Source organism: Labeo rohita, chromosome 8 (genome assembly GCF_022985175.1).
Source record: "Labeo rohita strain BAU-BD-2019 chromosome 8, IGBB_LRoh.1.0, whole genome shotgun sequence".
Lineage (NCBI taxonomy): Eukaryota > Metazoa > Chordata > Actinopteri > Cypriniformes > Cyprinidae > Labeo > Labeo rohita.
The window spans coordinates 9,369,941-9,395,788 of record NC_066876.1 but is presented as its reverse complement, the minus strand read 5'-3'; the positions used below and the strand labels follow the sequence as shown (position 1 = coordinate 9,395,788).

Below are 25,848 nucleotides of genomic sequence, written 5' to 3'. Positions count from 1 at the left end.
TTTTTTTGTTAAAGCGTTAAAAATATTTAATGCAGGGCGGGGCTAGGTTTGGCCATCCCATCCACAACCACTAAAGAATTGCATTTATTTAGACACAGAACGTAATAACGAGCACATCAAATGGGAGACTTTTGACTAGTGATGGGTCATTCTTGAACGATTTGTTCATTTTGAATGACTCGAACCCGAAGACACAAGAGATTAACTAATCAGTTCTCTTTCCTGCTCAGACTGCATTGGTTAAGCTTATGGAGCTGTCACGTGTTGAACGAACGGCCCGAACCCGAAGACTGGAGAGATGAATTAATCAATTGTTTTTCTGGCTCACACTGCATTGGTTAAAGGAGAAGTCCACTTCCAGTACAACAATTTACAAATAATTTACTCACCCCCTTGTCATCCAAGATGTTCATGTCTTTCTTTCTTCAGTCGTAAAGAAATTATGTTTTTTGAGGAAAACATTTCAGCATTTTTCTCCATATAATGGACTGATATGGTGCCCCGATTTTGAACTTCCAAAATGCAGTTTAAATGCAGCTTCAAACGATCCCAAATGCAGTTGTAAATGATCCCAGCCGAGGAAGAAGGGTCTTATCTAGTGCAACGATCAGTTATTTGAATAAAAACAATACAATTTATATACTTTTTCATGTTAAATGCTCGTCTTGTCTTACTCTGCTTGGACTGTTTTTGCTCAGGTTCATGACAGTTAGTGTATGTTGAAAAACTCCCATCTCATGTTCTCCCTCATCTTCGAAATCATCCTATATGGCTGTTTTACCTTTTTTTGTTAAGGGTGTTTGATCTTATTTGCATGTTCACGTTGCAAAGACTGGGTCGGTACTTCTGCAGTGATGTAGGATGATTTTGAAATGATTTCTGAAGTTGAAGGAGAAAATACGATTGGAGTTTTTCGACATACCCTAACTGTTTTGAGCCAGAAAAAGGCAAGATGAGCATTTGAGATTAAAAAGTTTTAAATTGTATTTTTTAATGAAAATAACCAATCGTTTCGCTAGATAAGACCCTTCTTCCTCATCTGGGATTGTTTACAACCGCATTTGGGATCGCTTGAAGCCGCATTTAAACTATATTTTGGAAGTTCAAAATTCATTTTGCTGAACGAGACTCAAAGGTCAGAGTCGTTAAAATGATCCCTTCTCTTCCCATCACTAATCAAAGAACAAAATTAAAAAAGAGGAAATCAATAACTTCTGTAGTTTTAAGCTTTATCTTTTATTTAATTTAGATTTTAGTGTTTGATAACTTTATTAAATTTAGCTATATTTTCTTCCTGAAGGGCACAGGTAGGTATATGATAGTTATTAAAATGGGTTTATGTGAAGTTTATGTGATTGTTTTAAGTTCACTTAAATTAAAAGTCTAACAAATGTTACATTGAAAGCTCTCAATTATACTGTAATGTTAAATGGCTATGGTTAATGGTTAAATATTAGGAAAAAAATCATAGAGATATCAGTTGGTATCAGTGATACTTGCCTTCAGTCATAAAAAAAAAAATGATGTCATATCAAAAATATACTTCCTTTATGTTGTTTCTACATTAATTTGAAGATTGAATGTGAAATTATTGCAATATAAAAGTATAATTAAATTGTAATATTAGGTGGGATTAATCGTGATTAATTTCAGAAAAAAAAAAAACGTGTGATTAATTAGTTATTTTTTTAATTGATTGACACCACTAATTTATTAACTTATTCATATTTGTATATTTTATATCAAACCTAAAACACACCAGCCAACTTTTATTAGAGCTACTAAACAAATTATTAGTTTGCACTTATTTAGTTGGTACTTAGACAGTACAATTAAGTTAATTTACAATTTAATTTTTGTTCTCCATTTAAAAATAATTGTTTACATTAAAATAATATAATTCAAGAAAATATTCCAATCTTTTTAAATATTTAAAAATATATATAAAAATGTATTTATTTTTTCCATTTTAAAATATTTTTAAAATGATAATATAATAAAAAAATGACTATTTAAATAACATATTTTAGATAATATTTTAAAAGCATAATTTTAAAACAATATTTTTAATTAATTATAATATAATACAGTATAACAGTGGTTCTCAAACTTTTTATACCAACTATTTTAAACCAAAATATTTGTCTCTCCAAGTACCACTATAATGACCAACATTGAAATACAGTAGCTTAAAATTAACACTGCACAGTGCTTACAAACAGGTAAAGAAAAAAATTAATTATGATTCAATTAAAGTATGTTGTACCTAAAAAATGTACTGTACAAAAATGTATTGTACTTAAATGGAAAAATAAATAAATAAGTAAACTTTACTCACATAAAGTTTAAATGTATTGTGTTTTTACATTAATTTACATGAAATTGAATGATTCCTCTGCGTACCACTAGAGATAATAGAATAGTTTTTAAATAATATTGTAATATTGTAAAAATAATAATATACAGTAATTAAAGAAAGCATACTTGAGGATAGTCTGAAAAACGCTTTAGAAAGACCATCAGTGAATTATGATGCTTTTTGCAGCTCAATTTTATAGTTATGCCATCTACCAGCAGAAACTAACTGACTCATGCCAGACGTTAACCTGTTAATTAAAGCCTCTTGACTACACACAAGTGATCTCCATTTAACTACCTTGGCTTTAAAAACCAATGGGGTGCATTAGTGATAATTTATGTCTGTCATATCACAGGTGTTGAATATTTAAATACTCCTTTTTTGCTGGTTAGTGGGAAAAAGGACAAATGAAATCTAGAGAAAAGTGGGGAGAAAACCCCCCAAAGCATGACAAAGTCCATCCTCTTATCAGCGGTACCTTTGTAATGCATATCTACAAAGGTTATAAGGGGGAAAGTAGTGTAAGAGAATGCAAAGTGCTGAATGAGTGATATTTTATTGTGCTATATACCTGTAAATAAGTTTAGGAATTATTGAAGAACAGAGTTTTGAAAAAACGCCTACTCAGCTGAGTGAAGAAGTTTTATTACAGCAATAGTAAGACAGTTTATTGCTGTTGTTTCTCTGGGAATCATAAAGAATGTGGTGCGCTGTGTATTTTTGGGTAGTGTTGCTTACATGGACAGAATGGGTGCGACTGCATCCAGGGAGGCGATGAGGATGCCACTCTCACAGATGCAGGCCGTCAGGAGGAGAGCCCATGTAGGCTCACCGTTGGCTTTGCCATGACCAAACACCTGTCAAATGCAGGAGTAACACTTAGTATGATTAAGTATCAAAGCATTAGCAGAGAGATACTCAGAGGGCAAATGTAGAGATGTACCCTGAGGAAAGGAATGATGCCGTCTCGGGCGATGGCCTGAAGGAGGCGGGGTGCTCCTGTTAAACTCTGAAGCCCTGCCCCACAGGTGGAGAAGAAGGAGCCAAACACAATGACCCAGGGCGAGGGCCATGCCAGGGTGCCAATAACCAAGTTACCGTTGACACCTTCCCCAAATCTGTGTGTTTAAAACAGTGTTGTTGTAGTTTATATTGCAAGAGCATCATAATCATTTTTTCTTAATTTAAATAAATAAATAAATAAAATAAAACATAGGCAATTAGAAATATGGCCTTGGCAATTAAATAAAGTAAATTCTAAAATTACTAAAACCAAAATAAAATAAAATAAAATAAATGAACCTTAAGCAATTAGAAGACAATTAGAAATATGGCCTTGGCTATTAAATTAAATGAAAAAAAAGTTTAAATTAAAATAAAATAATACAAATGAAATAAAATAAACTATTAGATGAAAACGTTTAGAAATATAATGAAATAAAAAAAATTGTTTAAATACCAAAATTACTAAAACCACTGAAAAATAAAATAAAATAAATGAAACTTAAACAATTAGAAGACAATTAGAAATATGGCTTTGGCTACTAAATGAAATAAAAAAGTTTAAATTAAAATGAAATAAATAAAAAAAATAAAATAAAATATTAGATGAAAACTTTTAGAAATATAATGAAATAAAAACAACTTTGTGTAAATACTAAAATTACGAAAAATAAAATAAAATACAATAAAATAAAATTAAATAAAATTAAACTAAGTAAAATAAAATAAAAGACAAATAGAAATATGGCCTTGGCAATTAAATGAAATTAAAAAAAGTGTAAGTTTAAATACTAAAATTACTAAAACTTAAATTTAAATACAAAATAAATTAAGGCTAAATAGAAATATTTAAAACAAATAAAACTGACAAAAGCATATAACAAAATGACTGAAATTAAAATGAAAACTGAATCTATGTGTTTTAAAAAGTGTTTTTCTTTTTTGTTAACTAATAGTATTAAAATTAATTTTCGTTAACTGAAAAAGCTTTAACAAGATAGAAATATAGATATAGATTAAAACTTAAAAAAAAAATTAGAAATGTTCCCTTGGCAATTAACTGAAATAAAATCAAGCTTATTTAAGGTTAAATATTAAAAATCACTTAACTTCAACTAAAATCAAAATGAAAACTGAAATCTTTGTGCCTAGAACTGTTTTTATTGCTAATAGTATTAAAAGCATTTTTGTTTAATTGAATTAAGGCTGAAATAAAATAAAATATCAGATGAAACCTTAAAAGAAAATTAGAAATGGTCCTTTGACATTAACTGAAATAAAATAAAGTTTAAGTTTAAATTTTTAAATTACTAAAAATAAAAATAAAAAATTACAAAGATAATTACAAATATTTATACAAAAACTAATAAAAATGGCAAAAACAAAAAACTAAATATAAAAATTTAACATAAATTAAAGTGAAACCTGAAAATGTAAAAATAAAATGTAATTCAAAATATTAATAAATACTATATTAGTATATACATTTAAATTTTTTTGTTAATTATTAGATTAAATTGCAAAGTACCCATTTAAGTTTCAAATTAAATTTGATGCTACACTGAATCCAAAGTGAATCAAAAGTGGAGCTACACTCACTTGTCCCTCAAAACGACTCCGTCCACACAGGCTCCAAACAGAACAACAGAGGACATGTCTGCAAGAGCAAAAATTTAGGAGAACGACACAAAACAGCAAAAAGGCATTCACCCCACTTCAGCTGTTTTCCCACAGATGGAAACATCACGTCTTATGATTTTATCACTGTCATTTCCTGAATATCCAATTACACTGTATTCTGTACATTTCAAGATATGCAGTTCTGCATTGTGTGAAAGTCATGGGTCATTTATTTATGCAAAGCTGGAGCAGTTTATTGCCTTCAGAATAAAGGATACAGATGATAGAGGTGGTTGTGATAGCCAGGATGGTACCAATAGGAATCGACTTCTGAGCATCCTGCAGGTCACCAGAACGGTTCGAACCAGCCATGATACCTGTGACACACACACACAATATATGTGAACCAGCCTTAAGTAGCATGGGTATATTTGTAGCAATAGCCCAAAATACATTGTATGGGTCAAAATTATCGATTTTTCTTTTATGCCAGACATGCAAGATCATGTTTCATGAAGATAAACCGTAAATATATCAAAACTTTTGATTAGTAATATGCATTGCTAATAACTTCATTTGGACAACTTTATGGCGATTTTCTCAATATTTTGATTTTTTGCACCCTCAGATTCCAGATTTTCAATTTGTTGTATCTCAGCCAAATATAGTCCTATCTTAACAAGTTTCAAAAATTGACCATTATGAATAGTTTTGTGGTCCAGGGTCACATATTCTACCTAGAAACACTGGTATTTGTGGCTCAGGTTCTGCCTGGACTGAAGGGACATTATGAGAACTTATATTATGAGATATTAAGAGAACAAAAAAAGATCTTTTACTGAATTTGAAAAGACAAAATCATAAGCAAGATTCAAATTAACGTGACTATAAATGTAAAAAATGGTCATAATAAACATAATAAAGACCAAATCGTAAACAAGACATATATGAAGAGTTCAGATGCAAAACCAGCTAAAAGCCATCTCGATAATGATGATAATGATACTGAGTGAATGCTCCTGGCACATAGTATACATCCATTAAATACTTTTACTTCAGACTCGCTAAATTCCAGCCTCAGCCCAATCAGAAGTACCAGTACTTACATAGAAACCTACACAAAGTAGCCAGAAGGAAATGCTCATTTTAAAAAAAAACATGTCAGATGGCTTTTGCTTATATGTAAATAAATTCCCCTAGTAAGTGTTGTACTGACCTGTGACAGAGGGGAAGTAGATGCCAACCAGCAGGGTGAAGAAGCTGGTGATATCGGCCAGGACATATCGGTTAGTGTTGGTTGGTGTGGCCTCAGGGTCGAGTACTGCTGATAGACCTCGCTTCTCTAACATTGCATTTTTCTCCATAAAAGTGCTGAAGAGGTTTTCTGTAAAGAACAAAATAAATAAATAAATAAATAAAGAAGATTTGTTTAAAAATGTAATTTAAAACTGAATTCCATGAAATATACACTTAATCTTTTTTTTTTTTTTTTTTTTTTTTACAAGAACTGTTTTTATTGTGCTTTTTATTTACAAAGTAATTTTATTTTAAATGTAATTTATTCCTGTGATGCAAAGCATCATCACTCCAGTCTTCAGTGCCACATGATCCTTCAAAAATCATTCTAATATGCTGATTTGCTGCTCAATAAAAAATTATTATCATTATCAGTGTTAAAAACTGTTGTGCAGCTTTACATTTTAGTGGAAACTGTGATATGTTTATTTTAGGATTCTTTATTGAATAGAAAGTAAAAAAGAAAAAAACAGTACTCATTTTAAAAAGAAAAGTATTAAAGTTTTATTTAAAATAAATTATGGTGATGCATATTGAAGGAATAGGTTACCTCCAGAATAAAAACATCTTGATAATTTATTCCCCCATGTCATCCGAGATGTTCATATCTTTCTTTTTTCAGTTGAAAAGAAATGAAGCTTTTTGAGGAAAACATTCCAGGGTTTTTCTCCATATAGTGGACTTCAATGGGGATAAATGGGTTGAAGGTCCAAACTGTAGTTTCAGTGCAGCTTCAAAGGGCTCTACACGATCCCAGACAAGGAATAAAGGTCTTATCTAGCAAAGCGATCGGCCATTTTCTAAAAAAAATAAAAAAGTACATACTTCGTAACCACAAATGCATGTCTTGCACTAGCTCTGCGATGTCCATGCATGTCTTCACGCATTACTTAAACAAGTTGAAAAGTCTTGTGTGGTTAGTTCTCCGTCTGTGTACTTCAGTTCAAATAGGAAGGATAGGGTGTATAACTCCATCTCATTTTCTCCTCCAATATTGAAATCGTCCGACGTTGTTTTACCTTTTTTGTAAAGTATATTTGACTTTCTTTGCACATTTGCTTTGTAAACACTGGGTCGGTACTTCTACCTGTGTGTGTGATTACATAATGCTTGAAGTCACGCTAGTGCACAATGAGCATTTGTGGTTAAAAAGTATAAATTCGACTGATCGTTTTGCTTGTTAAGATCCTTATATTTCAGCTGGGATCATGTAGAGCCCTTAGAAGCTGCATTGAAATCCTGGAATGTTTTCCTAAAAAAAAAATCTTTTTGACTGAAGAAAGACAGACATGAACATCCTGGATGCCATGGATGGGGGTGAGTAAATGATCAGGAAATGTTTATTCTGAAAGTGAACTAATCCTTTAAAATATCAAAGTGAGTGTTGGGGTTTTCTAACCTGCCAGGATGCCACTGGTGACTCCAGGGATTCCCTGGATCTGACTGACGTTGTTATTGGTGAAGTACTCATCGCAGGTGGCGTTCAGGAACTCAGAGTCACAGAAGGCTCTCCAAAGCTTGGTGGTGACTGTGGCATTGCCCCGCTCTATGGTCTTGGCACATATGTCAAATCCCTTTGATACAAGAGTTCGGTTCCCGAGCACACACACCCTACGCAGAAGAAGGTCAGTATGATTGCAGTCGGTCCTGAAATGTAATGTGTACCCTAAAGAAACATTCTGTACACAAAGAAATTCTACTTACGGAAAGTCAGGTGGGTCAAAAGAAGTCTTGATGACCCCAGCGTAGACGGCAAGAATGGAGAGAATGACGCAGGCGAGGAACACAAGGGCCAACTTGTTGACATACTTCACGCCGACAAAGACAACTAAAGCCATGAAGGAGAGCACGATGGTACCGTACACACGCATGTTATTCAACAGCGCTGCCTCGGCCTCTGCTCCCTCCAGACCCTCCATCTTGAATATGGCAGCTGCTGGCACAATGTAAATCTAGAAATAATCAAGAGAAAGAAATGAAATGAAATAGTGAATAAGGGATAGTTTATCAAAAAAATTTGATATTATTTACTAGCCCTTAATTTGTTCCAAACCTGCATGAATTTCTACTGAACACAGAAGACGACATTTTGAAGAAGGTTGGTAACAATACAGTTGAGGTCGAAAGTTTACATACACCTTGCAGAATCTGCAAAATGTTAATCATTTTACCAAAATAAGAGGGATGATACAAAATGCATGTTATTTTTTATTTAGTACTGACCTGAATAAGATATTTCACATAAAATACATTTACATATAGTACACAAGAGAAAATAATAGTTGAATTTATTGAAATTACCCTGTTCAAAAGTTTATATACACTTGATTCTTAATACTGTGTTGTTACCTGAATGATCCACAGCTGTGTTTGTTCGTTTAGTGACAGTTGTTCATGAGTCCCTTGTTTGTCCTGAACATTTAAACTACCTGCTGTTCTTCAGAAAAATAGTTTGGGTCCCACAAATTCTTTTTTTTTTTTTTTTTTATGTGTGTGTATTTGAGCCCTTTCCAACAATGACTGTATGATTTTGAGATCCATCTTTTCACACTGAGGACAACTAAGGGACGCATTTGCAAGTATTACAGAAGGTTCAAACACTCACCTAGCATTAAGAGCTGGGGGATGAAAACTTTTGGAATTTGAAGATCAGGGCAAATTTAACTTATTTTGCCTTCTGGGAAACATGTACATATCTTCTGTAGCTTCTAAGGGTAGTATTAAATAAAAAAAAAAAAATTATATTTAGACAAAATAAGAAAAATGTACACATCTGCATTCTGGTCAAAAGTACACCCCTGGCTCTTAATGCATCGTTTTTCCTTCTGGAGCATCAGACCCTAAACTTCTTCATTCTGTTCAAAAGTTTTCATCCCCGGGATCTGAAGGATTTTTCTGAAGAACAGCAGGCAGTTTAACTATTCAGGACAAACAATGGACTCATGAACAACTATCACTAAACAAAAAAAGCCTTGTGGTTTGTGCGCCAACATATATAGCGCAATTGCGCTCACGGCGACCCAAGTTCAATTCCCGCCTTGGGGTCATTTGCCGATCCCGCTCCCCTCTCTCCACCTAATACTTTCCTATCATGTCTCCACTGTCCTATCTGAATAATAAAGTAACAAAAGCCCAAAAATATAACTTAAAAGCTGTGGATAATTCAAGTAACACAGTATTAAGAATCAAGTGTATGTGAACAGGGTTATATTTATTAATTCTAATAACTATTATTTTCTCTTGTGGACTATATGTAAATGTCTTTTATGTGAAATATCTTTTTCAGGTCAGCACTAAATAAAAAATAACATGCATTTTGTATAATCCCTCTTATTTTGGTAAAATAATTAACATTTTGCAGATTCAAAATATCTTCTTTTTGTATTCAACAACAAGAAAAAAAAAAGAAATTCAAAGAGGTTTGGAACAACATGAGGTGAGTTACATTTTAGGGTGAACTATCCCTTTAATTTTGTTTAAAATTAATGTATAAGAGTATAAATTAAAAAATGTATTAAAAACATGGTAACACTTTACAATAAGGTTCATTTTTTTTTAGTTTAGTGAATGTCAGATTAAGCAAAAAGCAATGAAAATGTACCAGCAGGATTTCAATGCAGCCCAGGATGTACATGGCTCCTGCGAAAGTGGTGCCCAGATAGAAACATATACCAACGGCCCCACCGAACTCTGGCCCCAGTGAACGAGAGATCATGTAGTATGAACCTCCAGCTGTAAGTACACAAACAAATTCACCATTAGGCATATACATCTTAAGAGTTAAATAGAAGAGCATTTCACACCGTCATCATATTTTCTATTCCTGAAATGTCATCTTGACAAGAGGCATATCTACAAGCTACTGTTATTTCAAATAAACACAGAGACCGACATGCATCCACACAGTTATGAGTGCAGAGCTGATCTCAGCACAGTTGGGAGCTGTACTGTGCACTGTAGCTAACTGCCCATGAAGAACAACAGGACAGCCGTCCTCTGGGCGTCTGCACATAAACACAAACATGCTGAATTCTGCTCACCTGGCACAACTCCATTGGTGGCAATAGCACTCATTGAGATAGCAGTCAGCATAGTCTGAAAATAGAATAAATAAAGATCAATACAGAGGGGACAGTGAGTGACGGAGACAAGAGGCCCCCACTAAGTCCTCCAGCGACTCGTGAAAGAAAAATGTATTTATAAGAAAAGAAACCTTGAGTATATTAAGACATTGTGCGGTTGAGGGGGTTTTACAGCCGTATAGCTGACTCACTGGTCTTGAGAAAATGGGGGCAGGCCCTTGACTTGAAGTCATGGCCCTGCATAAAGACATGAATTCTGTAATTATATTGTACCATTATTGTGTAATTTTTTTTGGTTGTGGATTAAATATTTTGGCAATACTTAAAGGAGAAGTCCACTTCCAAAAAAAAGATTCACATATAATGTACTCACCCCCTTGTCATCCAAGATGTTCACCTTTCTTAATAATGTGCTAGTTAGCAAGTTTAAACACGGGTAAAGTAAACATTACGGCTCGTCACCCCACAGAAGAGAGGGGCGGGGTGAGCAGAGCTTATTAACATTTAAAGGAACATGCAACAGAACAGCTCGCTCTAAAAAGGGCTGATTTTAACAAGGTAAAAAGGGTGTTTTTTACAGTACCACTGAGAAATTTTAACCAAAGTACATTATAGACTTATCATTAAGAGCCTAAAGTATCATATCAACTTGTGGAAAATGGGCATCTGATGCCCCTTTAACAAAGAAAATAAAAAGGAAGAAACAGCATAAAATACAAAACTATATGTGACCCTGGACCACAAAACCAGTCATAAGGGTCAATTTTTCGAAATTGAGATTTGTGCACAATCTGAAAGCAAGTTTGTTAGGATAGGACAATATTTGGCCGAGATACAACAATTTGAATATCTGGAATCTGAGGGGTGCAAAAAAATCAAAATATTGAGAAAATTTGCCTTTAAAGTTGTCCAAATAAAGTTCTTAGCATATTACTAATCAAAAATTACCTTTTAATATATTTACAGTAGGAATTTTACTAAATATCTTCAAGGAATATGATCTTTACTTAATTTCCTAATGTTTTTTTGGCATTAAAAAAAAAATGTGTAATTTTGACCCATACAATGTATCTTTGGCTACTGCTACAAATATATCCCAGCGACTTACGACTGGTTTTGTCGTCCAGGGTCACATATCTTGTTTCCCCACAAATGGTTCATTCGGCCTCACGACTCAAAATACTCAAAATACTCAAAATACGTGTCACATACAGTGATAATATTTGGGAAAAATATCTTTAGGTACATAATTAAACTGACACAAACAATTTCAGGCAATTTACATAAAAAAGCTCCACCCATACAATGCATGTTAACAATGTCTCAACCAATAGGCACAGGCACGGAATTCTGACTTTTTTCTCATAATTCTGAGTTTATATCTCTCACAATAATGAGTTAAATCCACCCAGTTAATCATTTTCCCCTCAAAATTAGACTTTATAACTTGCAATTAAGAGATAAACACTTACGACTTTTTTCCTGACAATTCTGACATTATTTCTCGCAAATGTAAGTTTATATCAAGCAATTCCGAGAAAAAAGTCTAAATTGCAGTTTATATCTCGCAATTCTGACTTTATAACTTAAAATTTAAAGTTTATATCAAGCAATTCCAAGAAAAAAGTCTAAATTGCCAGTTTATATCTCGCAATTCTGACTTTATAACTTGCAATTGCATTTTTATATCACACAGTTCTTACTTTATAACTTGCAATTGCAAGTGTATATCTCGCAATTCTGACTTTATAATTTAAAATGTCAAGTTTATATCAAGCAATTCCAAGAAAAAAGTCTAAATTGCCAGTATATATTTCTCAATTCTGACTTTATAACTTAAAATTTCAAGTTTATATCAAGCAATTCTGAGAAAAAAAGTCTGAATTACTAGTTTATATCTTGCAGTTTTGACTTTATAACTTGCAATTGCGAGTTTATTCTAAGAAAAAAAGTCAGAATTGCGAGTTTTAACAGCAATAGAGAAATCTTTTTTAATGGTAGTATACTTAAGGCTTATACAGTCATGTAAATTGTATGATATATGATGTATTCAAATTCTAAAATAGGAAGCTAGAATTGTATTTATTTGTAATGATTCTTATATTGCCAGAGTATCCAGGACCAAAACAAACCTTTTGACTAGTGAGTGTGGTTCTGCAGAATTATTCTGTGAGTGTGCGTGTGTATTTCCTGGGGTTTGGCAGGGTCAGAAGGGCATGACAGGGGATTTATGGTGGTACAATCTGAAGGGACAGCTTTCAGCTTTTTTATATCAAACAATATTAAAACAGATATGACAGGAGGGGAAAAAGCTCAGAGTGGGACCGCATTGCACATTCACTTACATAATACTGCTCAAACTCCCTCTGAAACAAAACACTGCAGCAAATATTCACTAATATGTGACATGAGCACCCACAGATTGCATGCAAACAGGCACGTAGTGCCCTATAGTTTTCGTGATGTGAGGTCGACAACGTGAACAGAATCACAAAATCCAGTCAAGACACGGAATGTCTTGGAATTTGGCTAATTCTAGATGAAAAAATTAAAAATAGGGCTGCACGCTTAATGAAATCACTATGGATTAGTGTCTGTAAATATTAAACTGCAAAAAGACTGGTATTTAAAAAGCAGGCCATATGGGTTTTCAAACAAATATCTTTTTTTGCAGTTAGCCATCCTTTAATGTAAACAGCAGCAAAGTTGTTATTTAAAAAAGTTCTCAAAGTGCTCTCAAAGAAAGAGTCAACTCAGAGCCGCCATAACGAATTGTTATATTTTTTAAAGGGGTCATCGGATGCCTATTTTCCAACAGGTGATATGATTCTTCAGGATCTTAATGAGAAGTCTATAACATGCTTTGGTTAAAATTTCTCAGTGGTAGTGTAAAAAACACCTTTCTTACCATGCCAAAATCAGCTCTGCAAATATCATCCTGTTCTGGTCGATGTTGCTTTAAATGTTCACATTTGTTAACGGAGGTGATGTGGATGTTTACCTACATGTCCACGTGTCTCATGTGGATGCTTAAAATTTGAAAAGCGGAGCTGCTCATGGGCGTGATTACATTAGAGATGAGTTTAGACGGTAAAAACTGGAGCTCGCATTGGCATCATACGGATTACTTCATCAGAGAAAAAAATTTCGACATGACTTCGACATGACACCCTGTTTACTTGATTTTACATGTGTTTCATGTTCGCGGGTTAAGGCAACCCCAATAATGTGATTTTTAGCCCCTGGAGTCTTTCACATTAAAATAGTGTAGATTAGTGTACAACGTTTTATTCAGTTACCATATTTAATATTGGTGGCATCCAAGTTTGACATATTTGAACCTTTTTTTCAAAAAAAGTAACACAATGGTTACTTTCCTGATAATTAGTTACTTTTATAATGATGTAACTCAGTTACTATTTGTGAGAAGTAACTAGTAACTATAACTAATTACTTTTTTTTAAAGTAACGTGCCCAACACTGTAAATGACTATGTATAAATGTATGTTCTGAGAAAATTACAATATTTTCTGACCTTAGAATCATTCAAACTTGTCATAGGAGACTCCAACAAAAAATTAGGACACTTTAAAATGACATATGACCTGCTCTTTAATTCAGTTGATTAGACATGATTTTTCATTTTTAAAATTAAACCATTAAAATGTAATTAATACAAATTAAAAGGGAGAACACAGAATTTGGGAAAAATAAAACAGAATTTGGGAAAAAATAAAACAGATTTAATGTGCCCTACAAACAAGATTTTTTTTTTTGTATTGTGGGACTAAGTATGAGTTTCATGATTAATTATGTAGACATGCTTTCTGATTAACATTTAATCAATTATTAAAACTGACTCCAGAAGAACTAAAAATGGAACATAAAAAAAAAAACATATGTGAAGAAAAAAATAAATCGGATTTCACAGGGCCCTACGCACGTCACAAGAAATCCCAGCAGCAGGGGCGACATGCGCTAAACTGACAGCTCTGAAATCAAACACCTCATGTAAGCATTTACATTTATGTTCTTGGCAGAAACTCCTGGCACGCTCGCAAACTAACTCACCAAAGTGACTTACAACAAAGTGATTGCATAAATGTAAGCAATCTCCATCCAGTTGAAGGTGCAGAGGGGTAAAAGAAAACCCAAAGCTCTGGAGAGGGAGTCTCTAGGGCTCTCACTGCATAATGGTAATAAAGAATTCTGCTTTCCAGGCCTGAAAAGGCCATTCTGCCAGAGTAAAGTACATACAAATCTAAAGGATAGTGTGGCTATTTGTGGAGTGTTGTGTGTCCCACCCACCGATATACCAGGCCCCCCCAAAAATGCCTCCTGTAGGGTCTGTGTAAGTGCATTTAAAACTGACCGTGGAGCAACACATGAAGACGATGGTGAAGGTTCCCAGGACGCCTCCAACGCCCACCAACCAGGTCATCCTGAGAAACAGGATCACCCCTAGGATGTTTTGCAGACATGGCAGGTAAACGCCCATAATGGTGCCCATACGTGGAGCCTGTCAATCAACCAACCAGCCAATCAATGATCAGGACACCATGAAACATGATGCTCAATATACAACATCATTAAAAGACCATTTTAGCTGCTTGTTAATCAGCATCCACCCAGTTAATCATTAGCCACCATCCATCAATATAGAGAAGACTGAAGTTCTTGAAAGAAAGGTCAGTAGTGATTTGGCAGTATGTAAAGATAATAGAAGAGTTTCTGTCACCTGCACGGTTTTCTTGCGCGCCTCTTCATTGTTTTCTGCCTCCTCGTGTTCTTTGCTGCCCTGCGTCAGGTTGGAGTAGTTGGCGAGGCTGCTCAGCAGAGAAGACACCATTGGACTGGTGTCCATCTCCTCCTACACAACACACACATACAAACAAACTTGTAAACCTACAACACATTCATCTGAAACTGATTTTTAAAATGATTAAAAATGCTGGACTACCTCAAACAGAGCCATGTTTTTCCCATCATACTGCTGGCTTTTCTCTACGTCACTGGTACTGCTGTTGATAAAGGGGCTGCTCTCCTTGGATGTCGCATCTCCTGTGAACATACATGAATTAAACATTGTTAATTAGAGTATGAGCTAGAAAATATTTACAAAGGGTGTAAATTGTGACCTTTAGGATTCTTAAAAATATTTAAAGGGGTAGTTCATCCCAAAAATAAAAATTCTGTTATTAATTACTCACCATCATGTTGTTCCAAACCCATAAGACTTTTGTTCATCTTCGAAAAAAATCATTATTTTTGTATTCTTTGTGCACAAAAAGTATCCTCGGCGCTTTATAACATTACGGTTGAACCACTGATGTCACATGGGCTATTTTATCGATGTCCTTACTACATTTTTGAGCCTTGAACAGCCTTGTCAGTTGGATTGCTGTCTATGCAGGGTCAGAAAGCTCTCAGATTTTATAAAAAATATCTTAGTTTGTTACCTGAAGATGAACAAAGGTCTTACGGGTTTAACACAACATGAAGGTGAGTAAGTAATGACTAAATTTTCAATTTTTGGGTGATCTATTCCTTTAAGCTACTACTGTTCAAAAGTTTGGGGTTAGTAAGATTTTGTTTAAAAAAAAAAAAAACTTTTGTTCAGCAAGGATGCATTCAATTAGTCAAAAGTAAGAGTAAAATATTAATAAAATTACAAAAGATTTGTTTCAAACAAACGCTATGCTTCTGACTTTTGTATTCATCAAAAAATCATGAAAAAATTATCAAACTTTCCAATAAAATAAAATAAAATAAAATAAATAAAATAAAAAAAAAAGTTTTCAAATTTGATAAAAATAAGAAATGTTTCTTGAGCAGCAAAGCAGCATATCAGAATGATTTCTGAAGGATCATATGACACTGAAGACTGGAGTAATGATGCTGAAAATTCAGCTTTGATCACAGAAATAAATTATATTTTAGAATATATTAAAACAGAAAACAGTTATTTTAAATTGTGAAAATATTACAATAAAAAAAAATAAAACAGTACTGCTGTTTTTACTGTAGCTGTGTTGCCTTGATAAGCATAACAGAGCACACAATTAAAAAACATAAAATTAAAAAACATCTTACATAATCCAAACTTTTGAACTACTGTACATCAGATAGATAGATAGATAGACAGATAGATGTAAAATGTCTCACAAAAAGCCTGTTAGGTTTTAAAATTACATAAAAAATATTATTAATATACAGTTACATTATGCATTAAATTGATCAAAATCAACATCAAATAAAAACAATAATCAATTTGCAGTTCGTCAGACATTGGTCCCACTGGATTTGCTTACGTGTAAGATCAACGTCATTGCATTAACTTGTAATACTTAAGAGTGATTTTGTAACCGTATCATCAGATTTACATTACAAGCATGATTGGTTCAAAATGGTCTGTTTTAGAGAGCTTCATCTCACAGTATTTGCAGATCATCTTATCACAATCTGCAAAGTGTTGCATACAGTACAATTATACCAAGTTGTTACACTTTTTCTGTCTATCTATTAGAAAAGAACAGAAAGGGGTGGATAAATACAACTGTAGAGAAAGCAGTGCATCAACATGGTGCACTCCTTGTGTATCAGTGTGTGTGGGTGAGGAATTCCAGGATTTCTACATACTCTTCCATAGCAACAACCCGGTTCTGAGCCTATTTTTACACTACCGCTTTCAGCCGCACATCCTTTATCACAGGAACCTTTGATCGCTTAATTCTGAAGCAGTGCAACATAAACCCTCACAGGTTCAAACAGTGCTGTTGTGTCCTATAAATATGTCTTGGTTTTTAATTGTGTGTATTTCTAAATTGTAGTGCGTATTGTAATTTCTTTAGTATGCTGTCACCTTCCCTGCCTTCTCTAACATAATTATATGTGGGAGCATGCTCATTAAATGGCCAGGGGAATCCTGCCTCTTAGCTTGCCCAGTTTAATCTGATGTATTAGTTTAATTAATCATGCTTCCTGGCAAAGCGTTGCACATTTTAATTTTCACAGCATTTGCTTGCTTATTGACCTGCGACCCTATGACCTTTAAACACACAATTCATCACCTTGTAATTTCATCTGTCAGCACTGAATCAATACACCGCCAAGCCTTGTGCTTCCTACCTAAGGACACAAAAAATAATAATGATAGCTGATTTTCTGTTTTTAAAGCTTTTAGCTTTTTTTCAAACCAAGCATAATTGATCTGAATGCTTTCATTGCATTTGAGGCAAATAAAATTCAGCCTTTAAGAAAAAAGCATAACAGAAAGCGCTATTGCATATGATCAAAGAAGAAAAGTTGCGTTGCTCTATGACCACATTAACCTTTCAAAGAGAATTTTTAATATGTGTTTTATGTGAAACAATAATTTCATGAATATTTATATATGGCTTTATATATATGTAATCATATTACTTACATTTCATTAGATTAACTATGATTATATATCCTCATGGTTATGTCATGAAATTACTACACATATAGTCATATATAAACATATTTTGAATTTAATTAGGGGTTCAAGTGTGTACCTGAAACCCTATTTAAACTGATAGAATGGCCAAGGATCAGCAATCTCCACGTAAAACTGATCGTGCAGACCAAACTGTAAGTCGTAGAGACTTGAAACCTAGAGGGATGGTAGTACACACACCCTCTACAACGTCACCAAGGCTTGCCCCAATCGGCCTTACGGGGGTGCTACAATAATTAAAAGTATGAAATTGTTCAAAACTCCTAGGCTCAAGTGTCTTATGTCATCGGAGTCCTTGGCTCACACCGGACAAAACACATGCATTGGATTTGTTCGTCAAATTTTCAGCTATTTAGCATTTTTTGAAAAATCTACTTTTGCGAACTAGGCCTAGGTTTTTCGATCGGAACCAAACCAGTGCAGGAACATTCTCTGGAGAGTCAATATCAATAATTATCCAAAAAAAGTTCAACTTTCAACTCTCCGTCGCAAAGGGATGCCAAAACATTCAAAAAAAGTCGCAGAGCTTGGCCACTTGGTGGCGCTATAAAAGGGAAAAGACATGAAACAACTACGCCATACAGTCATAACTACCCAACTGTTTGTCCTATCGACATGAAAATCAATTCGCACACTCTTGGTCCAAAGTGCCACAAGCATCTGTAAGGACATTTGCGTATCGCAAACAAAACATGGGTGCTATAGGCTGATAAAATTTGAGCATCTATTAGACAAGCGCAAACCATTGTATACTGAGCATTTTTTTAAACACATACGCATACGCACGGTATTTGTATCATACTATAGACCTCTTCATTCCAAACAACTTTGGCTCTCGAACAAACCAATCAAAACGTTTGTTAAATGATAAATGTGCAAAACCTACTTTTGTGAACTAGTCCTAGGTTTTTCTGGAAAAAAAAAAACACTGCAGTGCAATTCCCTGGACTTTCTAGCTCAATAATTATCAAACAAATGTTGAAATGTACCCTTTGTGAAGCAATTACAAGGTCGTTTAGAAAAGGGGCCTGTCCAAATATACCCCAAAGCCTATAAACCATAAAGAAAAACTAAAAACTTCACAAAACCTGCTGAGCACATGTGACAGGTGATTCTAAACAAGCATGTAAAGTTTTAGGGAGATCAGATCACAGCTGGCGCTATAATAGTCATAAACCCTCATCATATTTTTATGGTAAATTACCGGGATTTGCCAATGCTTTTTTAAATCATTGATTCAGGTAGTTACAGGCTTGCTAAATAATATGTAATTTCTTTTTTCAAATGTGCTTAAATGTCTTAAAGCTTTCATTTCTATTTATTGGCAGGTTGGTTGTTTTTAAGGTTTACACATTATGCACAATGAGTCGAAAAGCAAACTATAATTTTCCGTCAATTTCAAATAGTAGCCAGTTATTTCATTTAGGCGTCCTTGGTCTCATAAAGTTTGAAAACATATGAATCATCCTACTGTTTGGTGTAGCACTTGGTATACTGTGTGTCTTTTCTCTCTAATCTTTGCAAAAACTCCTACTTCTGGCTCTCTTGACACACACCATCCCACAACCCCAGCAGACTCGCAATGTAATAAGCAATAATGAGAAAAAGATTGGTATACAGATTGAGATAGAAACTAATCTTTGACATCTTGCGTGCTGTGTGATGAAATTTACAACAGAAGCATTTGGTTTATTGTTACAACCCCAGAAGGGACTCTGAGCATCTCTAGGCCTATTATTGGACATTATACAGATATCAAAGCTTGCTAGATGAGGGGGTTTGCTGATTCTGCCTGCTGTCCATTTAAAGTCTCTGGTTTTGCGATGCTACAAAGGCAAAAGCAGGTAGCTTATGCTAGTAGTTTCCACTGCTTTTTTCTACACATTCTTTGCTGTTTTGGCTCTGTTAACATACACAACTCTAGCCAGCTCTCCTAGCCTTTTCTAAAGCAACACACGTTATTTGTTACAAACTAATATTAAATGTGATCCAATTATATTTACGCAATATCACATTAGCAGTAACTGAATCACACCCGCGGTGATACTCAGATCAACAACGCGATTATGATACGACTTTCATATTACAGTTCAACAAATAAGAAGTTAATATTGTACAACTTCCATTTTATTCCAAATTTTGCCATTTACTTTGTCTGTTTTTACTCCGCCAGCAACTTTGCTAATTTCCATGACAAAACACACAGTAGTGATTCTCAATGTTTTGTGTTTAAAAAAAAAAAAAAAAAAAATCGGTTGAGTGAATGATTCAATTGCAACGTCATAAACTGTTACGTTCCCGAATGAATCAGTGTGTTGAAGGAATCCCTTATTCAAATGACTCACTCATAAAGGTAGTCATCTGTTGCCATCTACTGGGGTAACAGTTTGAAGATTAGAATTTCATCAATATTTTTATTAGTATTTTGGCCATTGAAAGAGAAGTCCACTTCCAAAACAAAGATTCACATCTAATGTACTCACCCCCTTGTCATCCAAGATGTTCATGTCTTTTCTTCAGTCGTAAAGAAATTATGTTTTTTGAGGAAAACATTTCAGCATTTTTCTCCATATAATGGACTGATATGGTGCCTCGATTTTAAACTTCCAAAATGTAGTTTAAATGCAGCTTCAAACGATCCCAAATGCGGTTTTAAACAATCCAACCCGAGAAAGAAGGGTCTTATCTAGTGAAATAATCAGTTATTTTCATAAAAATAATACAAATTATATACTTTTTAATGTCAAACGCTCGTCTGGTCTTACTTTTTGTTCCAGTTCATGACAGTTAGGGTATGTCAAAAAACTCCCATCTCATGCTCTCCCTCAACTTGAAACTCGTCCTATATCTCTATTTTGTTTTTTTTGTTAAGGGTGTTTGATCTTCTTTGCATGTTCCCTTTGCAAAGACTGGGTCGGTACTTCTGCAGCGATGTTGGGTGATTTTGAAATGATTTTTTAAGTTGAGGGAGAAAATACGATTGTAGTTTTTCAACATATCCTAACTGTCTTGAGCCAGAATACACAGAGTTCAGGAAGAGCAAGACAAGACGAGTGTTTGAGATTAAAAATATATAAATTGTATTATTTTAATGAAAATAACAACCGCATTTGGGATCGTTTGAAGCCGCATTTACATCTATTTGTAAAAGTATTTACTAAATGATAAATTAACAGTTTTACTATTTCAGTAATATTGCTAATAGCTAAACTTGGTGAAATGATTTGTGCATAGCACTTCCCTCATCTTCAAATTAAACAGTCACACTTGCACATCAGCGTGTGTAATTAGCACGATGAGTCAGTCAAAGCCTACAGCAGATCAAGAGAAAAAAATCATGGTAACTTTATGCATATTTCATACATACAGCGCATCAAAGACTAAATACGTAAATGCTAATTAGTGATGAGCAAAATGTGTAGGCTGAGTAAAGCTTTTCTGACATGAACATGGTGTTTTATCTTGTTCATATATATATACAGGGGTTGGACAATGAAACTGAAACACTGGCCAATATAGTGTTGGAGGTTTCATGGCTATATTTATGCAGCCTGGTGGCCAGTCTTTACTGATCGCACATTCCACCAATAAGAGCGGAGTGTGAAGGTTGACTATGTGCACCCAATAGCTCAAACATTGTATCCTGAAGGTGGTGCCGTGTATTAGGATGATAATGCACCAATACACACAGCAAGACTGGTGACAAGAGTGATTTGATGAACATGAAAGTAAAGTTAAACATCTCCCATGGCCTGCACAGTCACCAGATCTGAATATTAAGGAGCCACTTTGGGGTGTTTTGGAGGAGCGAGTCAGGAAATGTTTTCATACACCAACATCACATAGTGACCTGGCCACTGTTCTGCGAAAGGAATGGCTCAAAATCCTTCTGGCTACTGTGCAGGACTTGTATTTGTCATTCCCAAGATGAAATAATGCTGTATTGGCTGCAAAAGGAGGCCAAACGGCATACTAATTGTGGTCTAAACCCAGGTGTTTCAGTTTCACTGTCCAACCCCTGTATATATATATATATATATATATATATATATATATATATCGTTTTTTAAAGAGTATGCACACCTCTAGTTGCAGACTAGTTTTTATTTTTTTATTTGCAGCTTTTTATTATGCTTTTTTTCTTTCTTTCCCTTGCTAGCAATGAAACGTTTTATGTTTAGCAAAACAGACTTGGGCTTTTGGTTCTTTGAGCTTATATGCTGTTAAAATATGTCTCAGAAACATTTTAAAACAAATTCTAATGGTCAGAGTGATAATAGTAAAAGTTCATAGTTGTTACATCAGCACATTTAATATGAAAGCATAAAACTAATATAAAACAACACTAAAAAGAAGCAATAAAAAGTTAAAACCCCAGTGTACTATAAAAAGTGAATACAGAAACTACAAATAAACAGTCATGTTGCTCAGATACATCTGTTAATATGGGAATGTTCAGTGAAGTTAAGACAGCGCTGCACTCGTTCCCTCTAAGCACCTTTGCCTTTTCATAATCCATGGTTTTAAAATCTGCTTTTCAAAGCCCATTTCAGCCCATGACATCAAAGTAATCTGCTTTTTAATTTTTAATGTTTCGCCTGCCCCTTTCTGTTTCTCTTACATTTGTGTGGTCACATTTAGTATTTAGTACTTCATAACACATTTAGTACTTCATAACTCTAAATATTTATGGTGTGTAGGATCCATGTGCTGACTCTTATGACAAAGAAGTGCACTTTAGCACTTACTATAGATATGCTGACTTATTTAGTATTCATATACTTATTATCAGACACTAAATTTAGTTTTTTGCAATTAAATGAAAATGTTTGCAGTTTGAAATTATATTAAATGCAGTGTTGATAGGACTTAAGTGGCTAATTTTATAATATTCATATACTTGCATGTCCTTTCTATTGAAACATCCAACAAACAAACCCAAAGTCCAGAAGTGGGCAAAAAGTGGGTTTAAGATCACACCATCAAGCTGCAATGAATCCAGTTTAGACGACCAGGGATTTGAGCTATTTCGGGTCCAGCCCCTTAAAGGACTTCATGATCTGAGAGCCTATATATTCCCTAAGGCTGAATGTCATCTTTGTCAGCTCCTGGATTGAAGCACCTTTATCTAACTGAAGGAGAGAGAGCAGATGTTTGAGAAGACTGCAGTATTAGTTAGCTTGTGTCTCGAGCTCCCTGAGGCTGATTATATCAGGCTGTGCCGCTGTGTGGAGCTTCCTCAATTCCCTTCACAACTGATCAGCAGAGATAGCCGGCCTCAGTCTGAGGAAGTGGGATGGAGGCTTTAGTGTCCTCACTGCATGAAAAGGTTGTAGTAGGCAACTGAAAACCAAATTTGATGAGAAACAGCTTTCCTTTACATGGCTACTGGCCAGTTTGCAGTCAGCATCCCACTCCACACCTCCTTCATATTGTTCTGACTAAGTTTGCAATCACGCTTGTGCTGTTAGAATTTCTTCCCTTCCTCAAATACCATTTTCATATCTTTCTGTATCCTGTTTGCCTCGTCCTTTTGTCTTCAGACCACCTTCTTTTGGCTCAGCAGGTCCTTCAGATCCATAGAGATTCATGTTCTGTTGTTGGGGAAAACGGTCCTCACTAAAGTACCTCAGTGTCACTGTATGACTCACAGAAAATGTCTTATTCGGTTTACTTCAAGTACTTCTGTAAAGCCTCCTCTTCTTCCGTTTTGTCCTGGTGGTTAAAGGCACTCGTTATATGGTCAGTTAGCATTAGGGAAGAGATGCTGCATTCAGGAGTCCTAGAATCCTGCTGGATCTTCGTGTTCAGTTTGAAATTTGTTTGATTGATTAGAATTGATTATTGATGTTTCCTCAGTACATGGTGTAAAGATTTGTAATTAAAGGAGAAGTCCACTTCCAGAACGACAATTTACAGATAATGTACTCACCCCCTTCACCCCTCATCCAAGAAATTCATGTCTTTCCTTCTTCAGTCGTAATGAAATAATGTTTTTTGAGGAAAACATTTCAGCATTTTAACTGCATTTTGGAAGTTCAAACTCAGGACACCATATCAGTCCATTATATGCAGAAAACTCCTGAAATATTTTCCTCAAAAAACATAATTTCTTTACGACTGAAGAAAGACATGAACATCTTGGATGACAAGGGGGTGAGTACATTATCTGTAAATTGTTCTGAAAGTGGACTTCTCCTTTAATGCATTTTAATCCTCATCAATAGTGGCAATAAAACACATTTTAGGCTTAATTTTGGAAATGTATGTTGTGTACAAGCAGTACTCCAAATAAAGTTTAATTTTTATATCAGTAAGTCTTAAGCGATATGTCAGAAAATATGTTAGTAGATTTGAACTATATTAGTATGAAATAAATGTATTTTAAATGTTACTTTTTAACTACACTGTAAAAAAACTATTTGCTGAGTCAACTTAAAATAATTTGTTAACCTGCTGCCTTAAAATTTCAGTCAACTCAAAAAAGTTTAGTCAACTTGAAATGTTAAATTGTACTAAGTGACAGCTTAGATATTGGAGTTGATTCAACTTAAATATTTAAGGCAGCTGGGTAGCAAACCTAGCTTTTAAGTTTAACAAACCAATTTTTTTAGTTTAGTCAACTCAAATATCTAAATTGTCACTTAGTACAACTTAACATTTCAAGCTGACTGAACTTAAAATTTTAATGCAGCAGAGAAACAAGTTTTTGTTTTGTTTTGTTTTTTACAATGTAGGGAGAACCCCATAAAAACTAGTTACTACACTGTTGAAAACTAAACTAAACTAAACTAAACTGAAAAGACAAACTGAAAATAAAAGAATTAAATTAGTTAACAGGTTCAGCAAGAGGGAACTGGACATGCTACTGAATACAAAAAGATCAGGTATATTAAAATATGATCCAAAATCACCAGACAAATCTTACCGGTTTCAGTATTTAAAAACCAGTAGGCTCCCTAGAGGTTCTGTTCATTACTACCTTTCTTACACATTCGCTACTTTCCATAATGCCAACTTTATCCGGTCTCTTGAGAAGAAATTAATTACATTGCATCACTTCTAGGTCGTGGCCAAAGAAGTAGCTGATATTTGTTTACTGAAAGAGGGACTGTATTTCAGAAAACTATTTATTTTTGTTTCATAAACAACACACTACTCTTTCCTTATTTTAAGCCAGTAGCGTTAAATGATATCCCTTTTTAATCATGATGGCACTCAGTGCAACACAGCTTTCCCTCAGGACACAGGTCTTTGTCTAGTGTATACACAGAGAGCAAACTGTGAGGACTGTTTGCCCTGATAACCCAGAATTTACTGCTTCTCACAAATGATCCTCTACATCCTTTAAAATAATGCTTCCAAAAGGGTTTTTGCAGTGATGCTTTTGAAGAACCATTTTTGGTTCCACAAAAGAACCTTTTAGACTGTGTGAATAGATATATTAATCATCTAAAGAATCTTTTTCCATTATAAAGAACCTTTTGAGGAATGGAAATGTTCTATGGATGTTAAAGGGGTCATGACATGAGTTTCATCATGAGTAACATGAGTAAGTTTCATAACTTAAAATGTCCTCATCATCAATACAAAAGCATTTATGTAATAACCCAGTCACCTGGTCGCTGTCATTTGCATAAACACCGCCTCCAGGGCAACACAGCGACATAGGCCCCGCCCACTGGCATTCAGTCACTAACGGCTGACACTTGTTTACGCTGAATGTGTCACGTCACGTCAAAAGCAAATAGAAATTACAACCATTGTCACTATCTTGTCTACACTGAGTACAGCATACAGATGCATGTTCGCTTTGTGACACTGTCCACACAGCCTGTCGTCAATAGGACAAATGGAGTGAAAGAACATTCGCTTTGATGCATTTGGTTTAAACAGCTTGTTTGCGTCTTTGTACAGATAAAAAAAAAATCCATGTCATGACCCATTTAAAGGTTCTTCATGGTACCACAGTTGCTAATAAAGAACCATTCTTTTTTGTCAGGATCACT

At 34.4% G+C, this 25,848-nt stretch overlaps 1 protein-coding gene across 1 annotated transcript in view; it reads right to left on the bottom strand.

Moving 5' to 3' along the window:
• Positions 1-25,848, bottom strand: part of slc12a5b (solute carrier family 12 member 5b) — a 75,008-nt gene that overhangs the window by 19,968 nt on the left and 29,192 nt on the right. Inside the window, exons 2-13 of the mRNA XM_051118158.1 lie at positions 15,320-15,420; positions 15,098-15,229; positions 14,732-14,878; positions 10,318-10,372; positions 9,879-10,009; positions 7,982-8,229; positions 7,677-7,888; positions 6,198-6,365; positions 5,260-5,358; positions 4,961-5,018; positions 3,303-3,477; positions 3,098-3,216 (exon numbers count right to left, since the gene is read on the bottom strand). Of these exons, the coding sequence (XP_050974115.1) occupies positions 3,098-3,216; positions 3,303-3,477; positions 4,961-5,018; positions 5,260-5,358; positions 6,198-6,365; positions 7,677-7,888; positions 7,982-8,229; positions 9,879-10,009; positions 10,318-10,372; positions 14,732-14,878; positions 15,098-15,229; positions 15,320-15,420 (1,645 nt within the window). The remainder of the gene's footprint in view (positions 1-3,097; positions 3,217-3,302; positions 3,478-4,960; positions 5,019-5,259; positions 5,359-6,197; positions 6,366-7,676; positions 7,889-7,981; positions 8,230-9,878; positions 10,010-10,317; positions 10,373-14,731; positions 14,879-15,097; positions 15,230-15,319; positions 15,421-25,848) is intronic.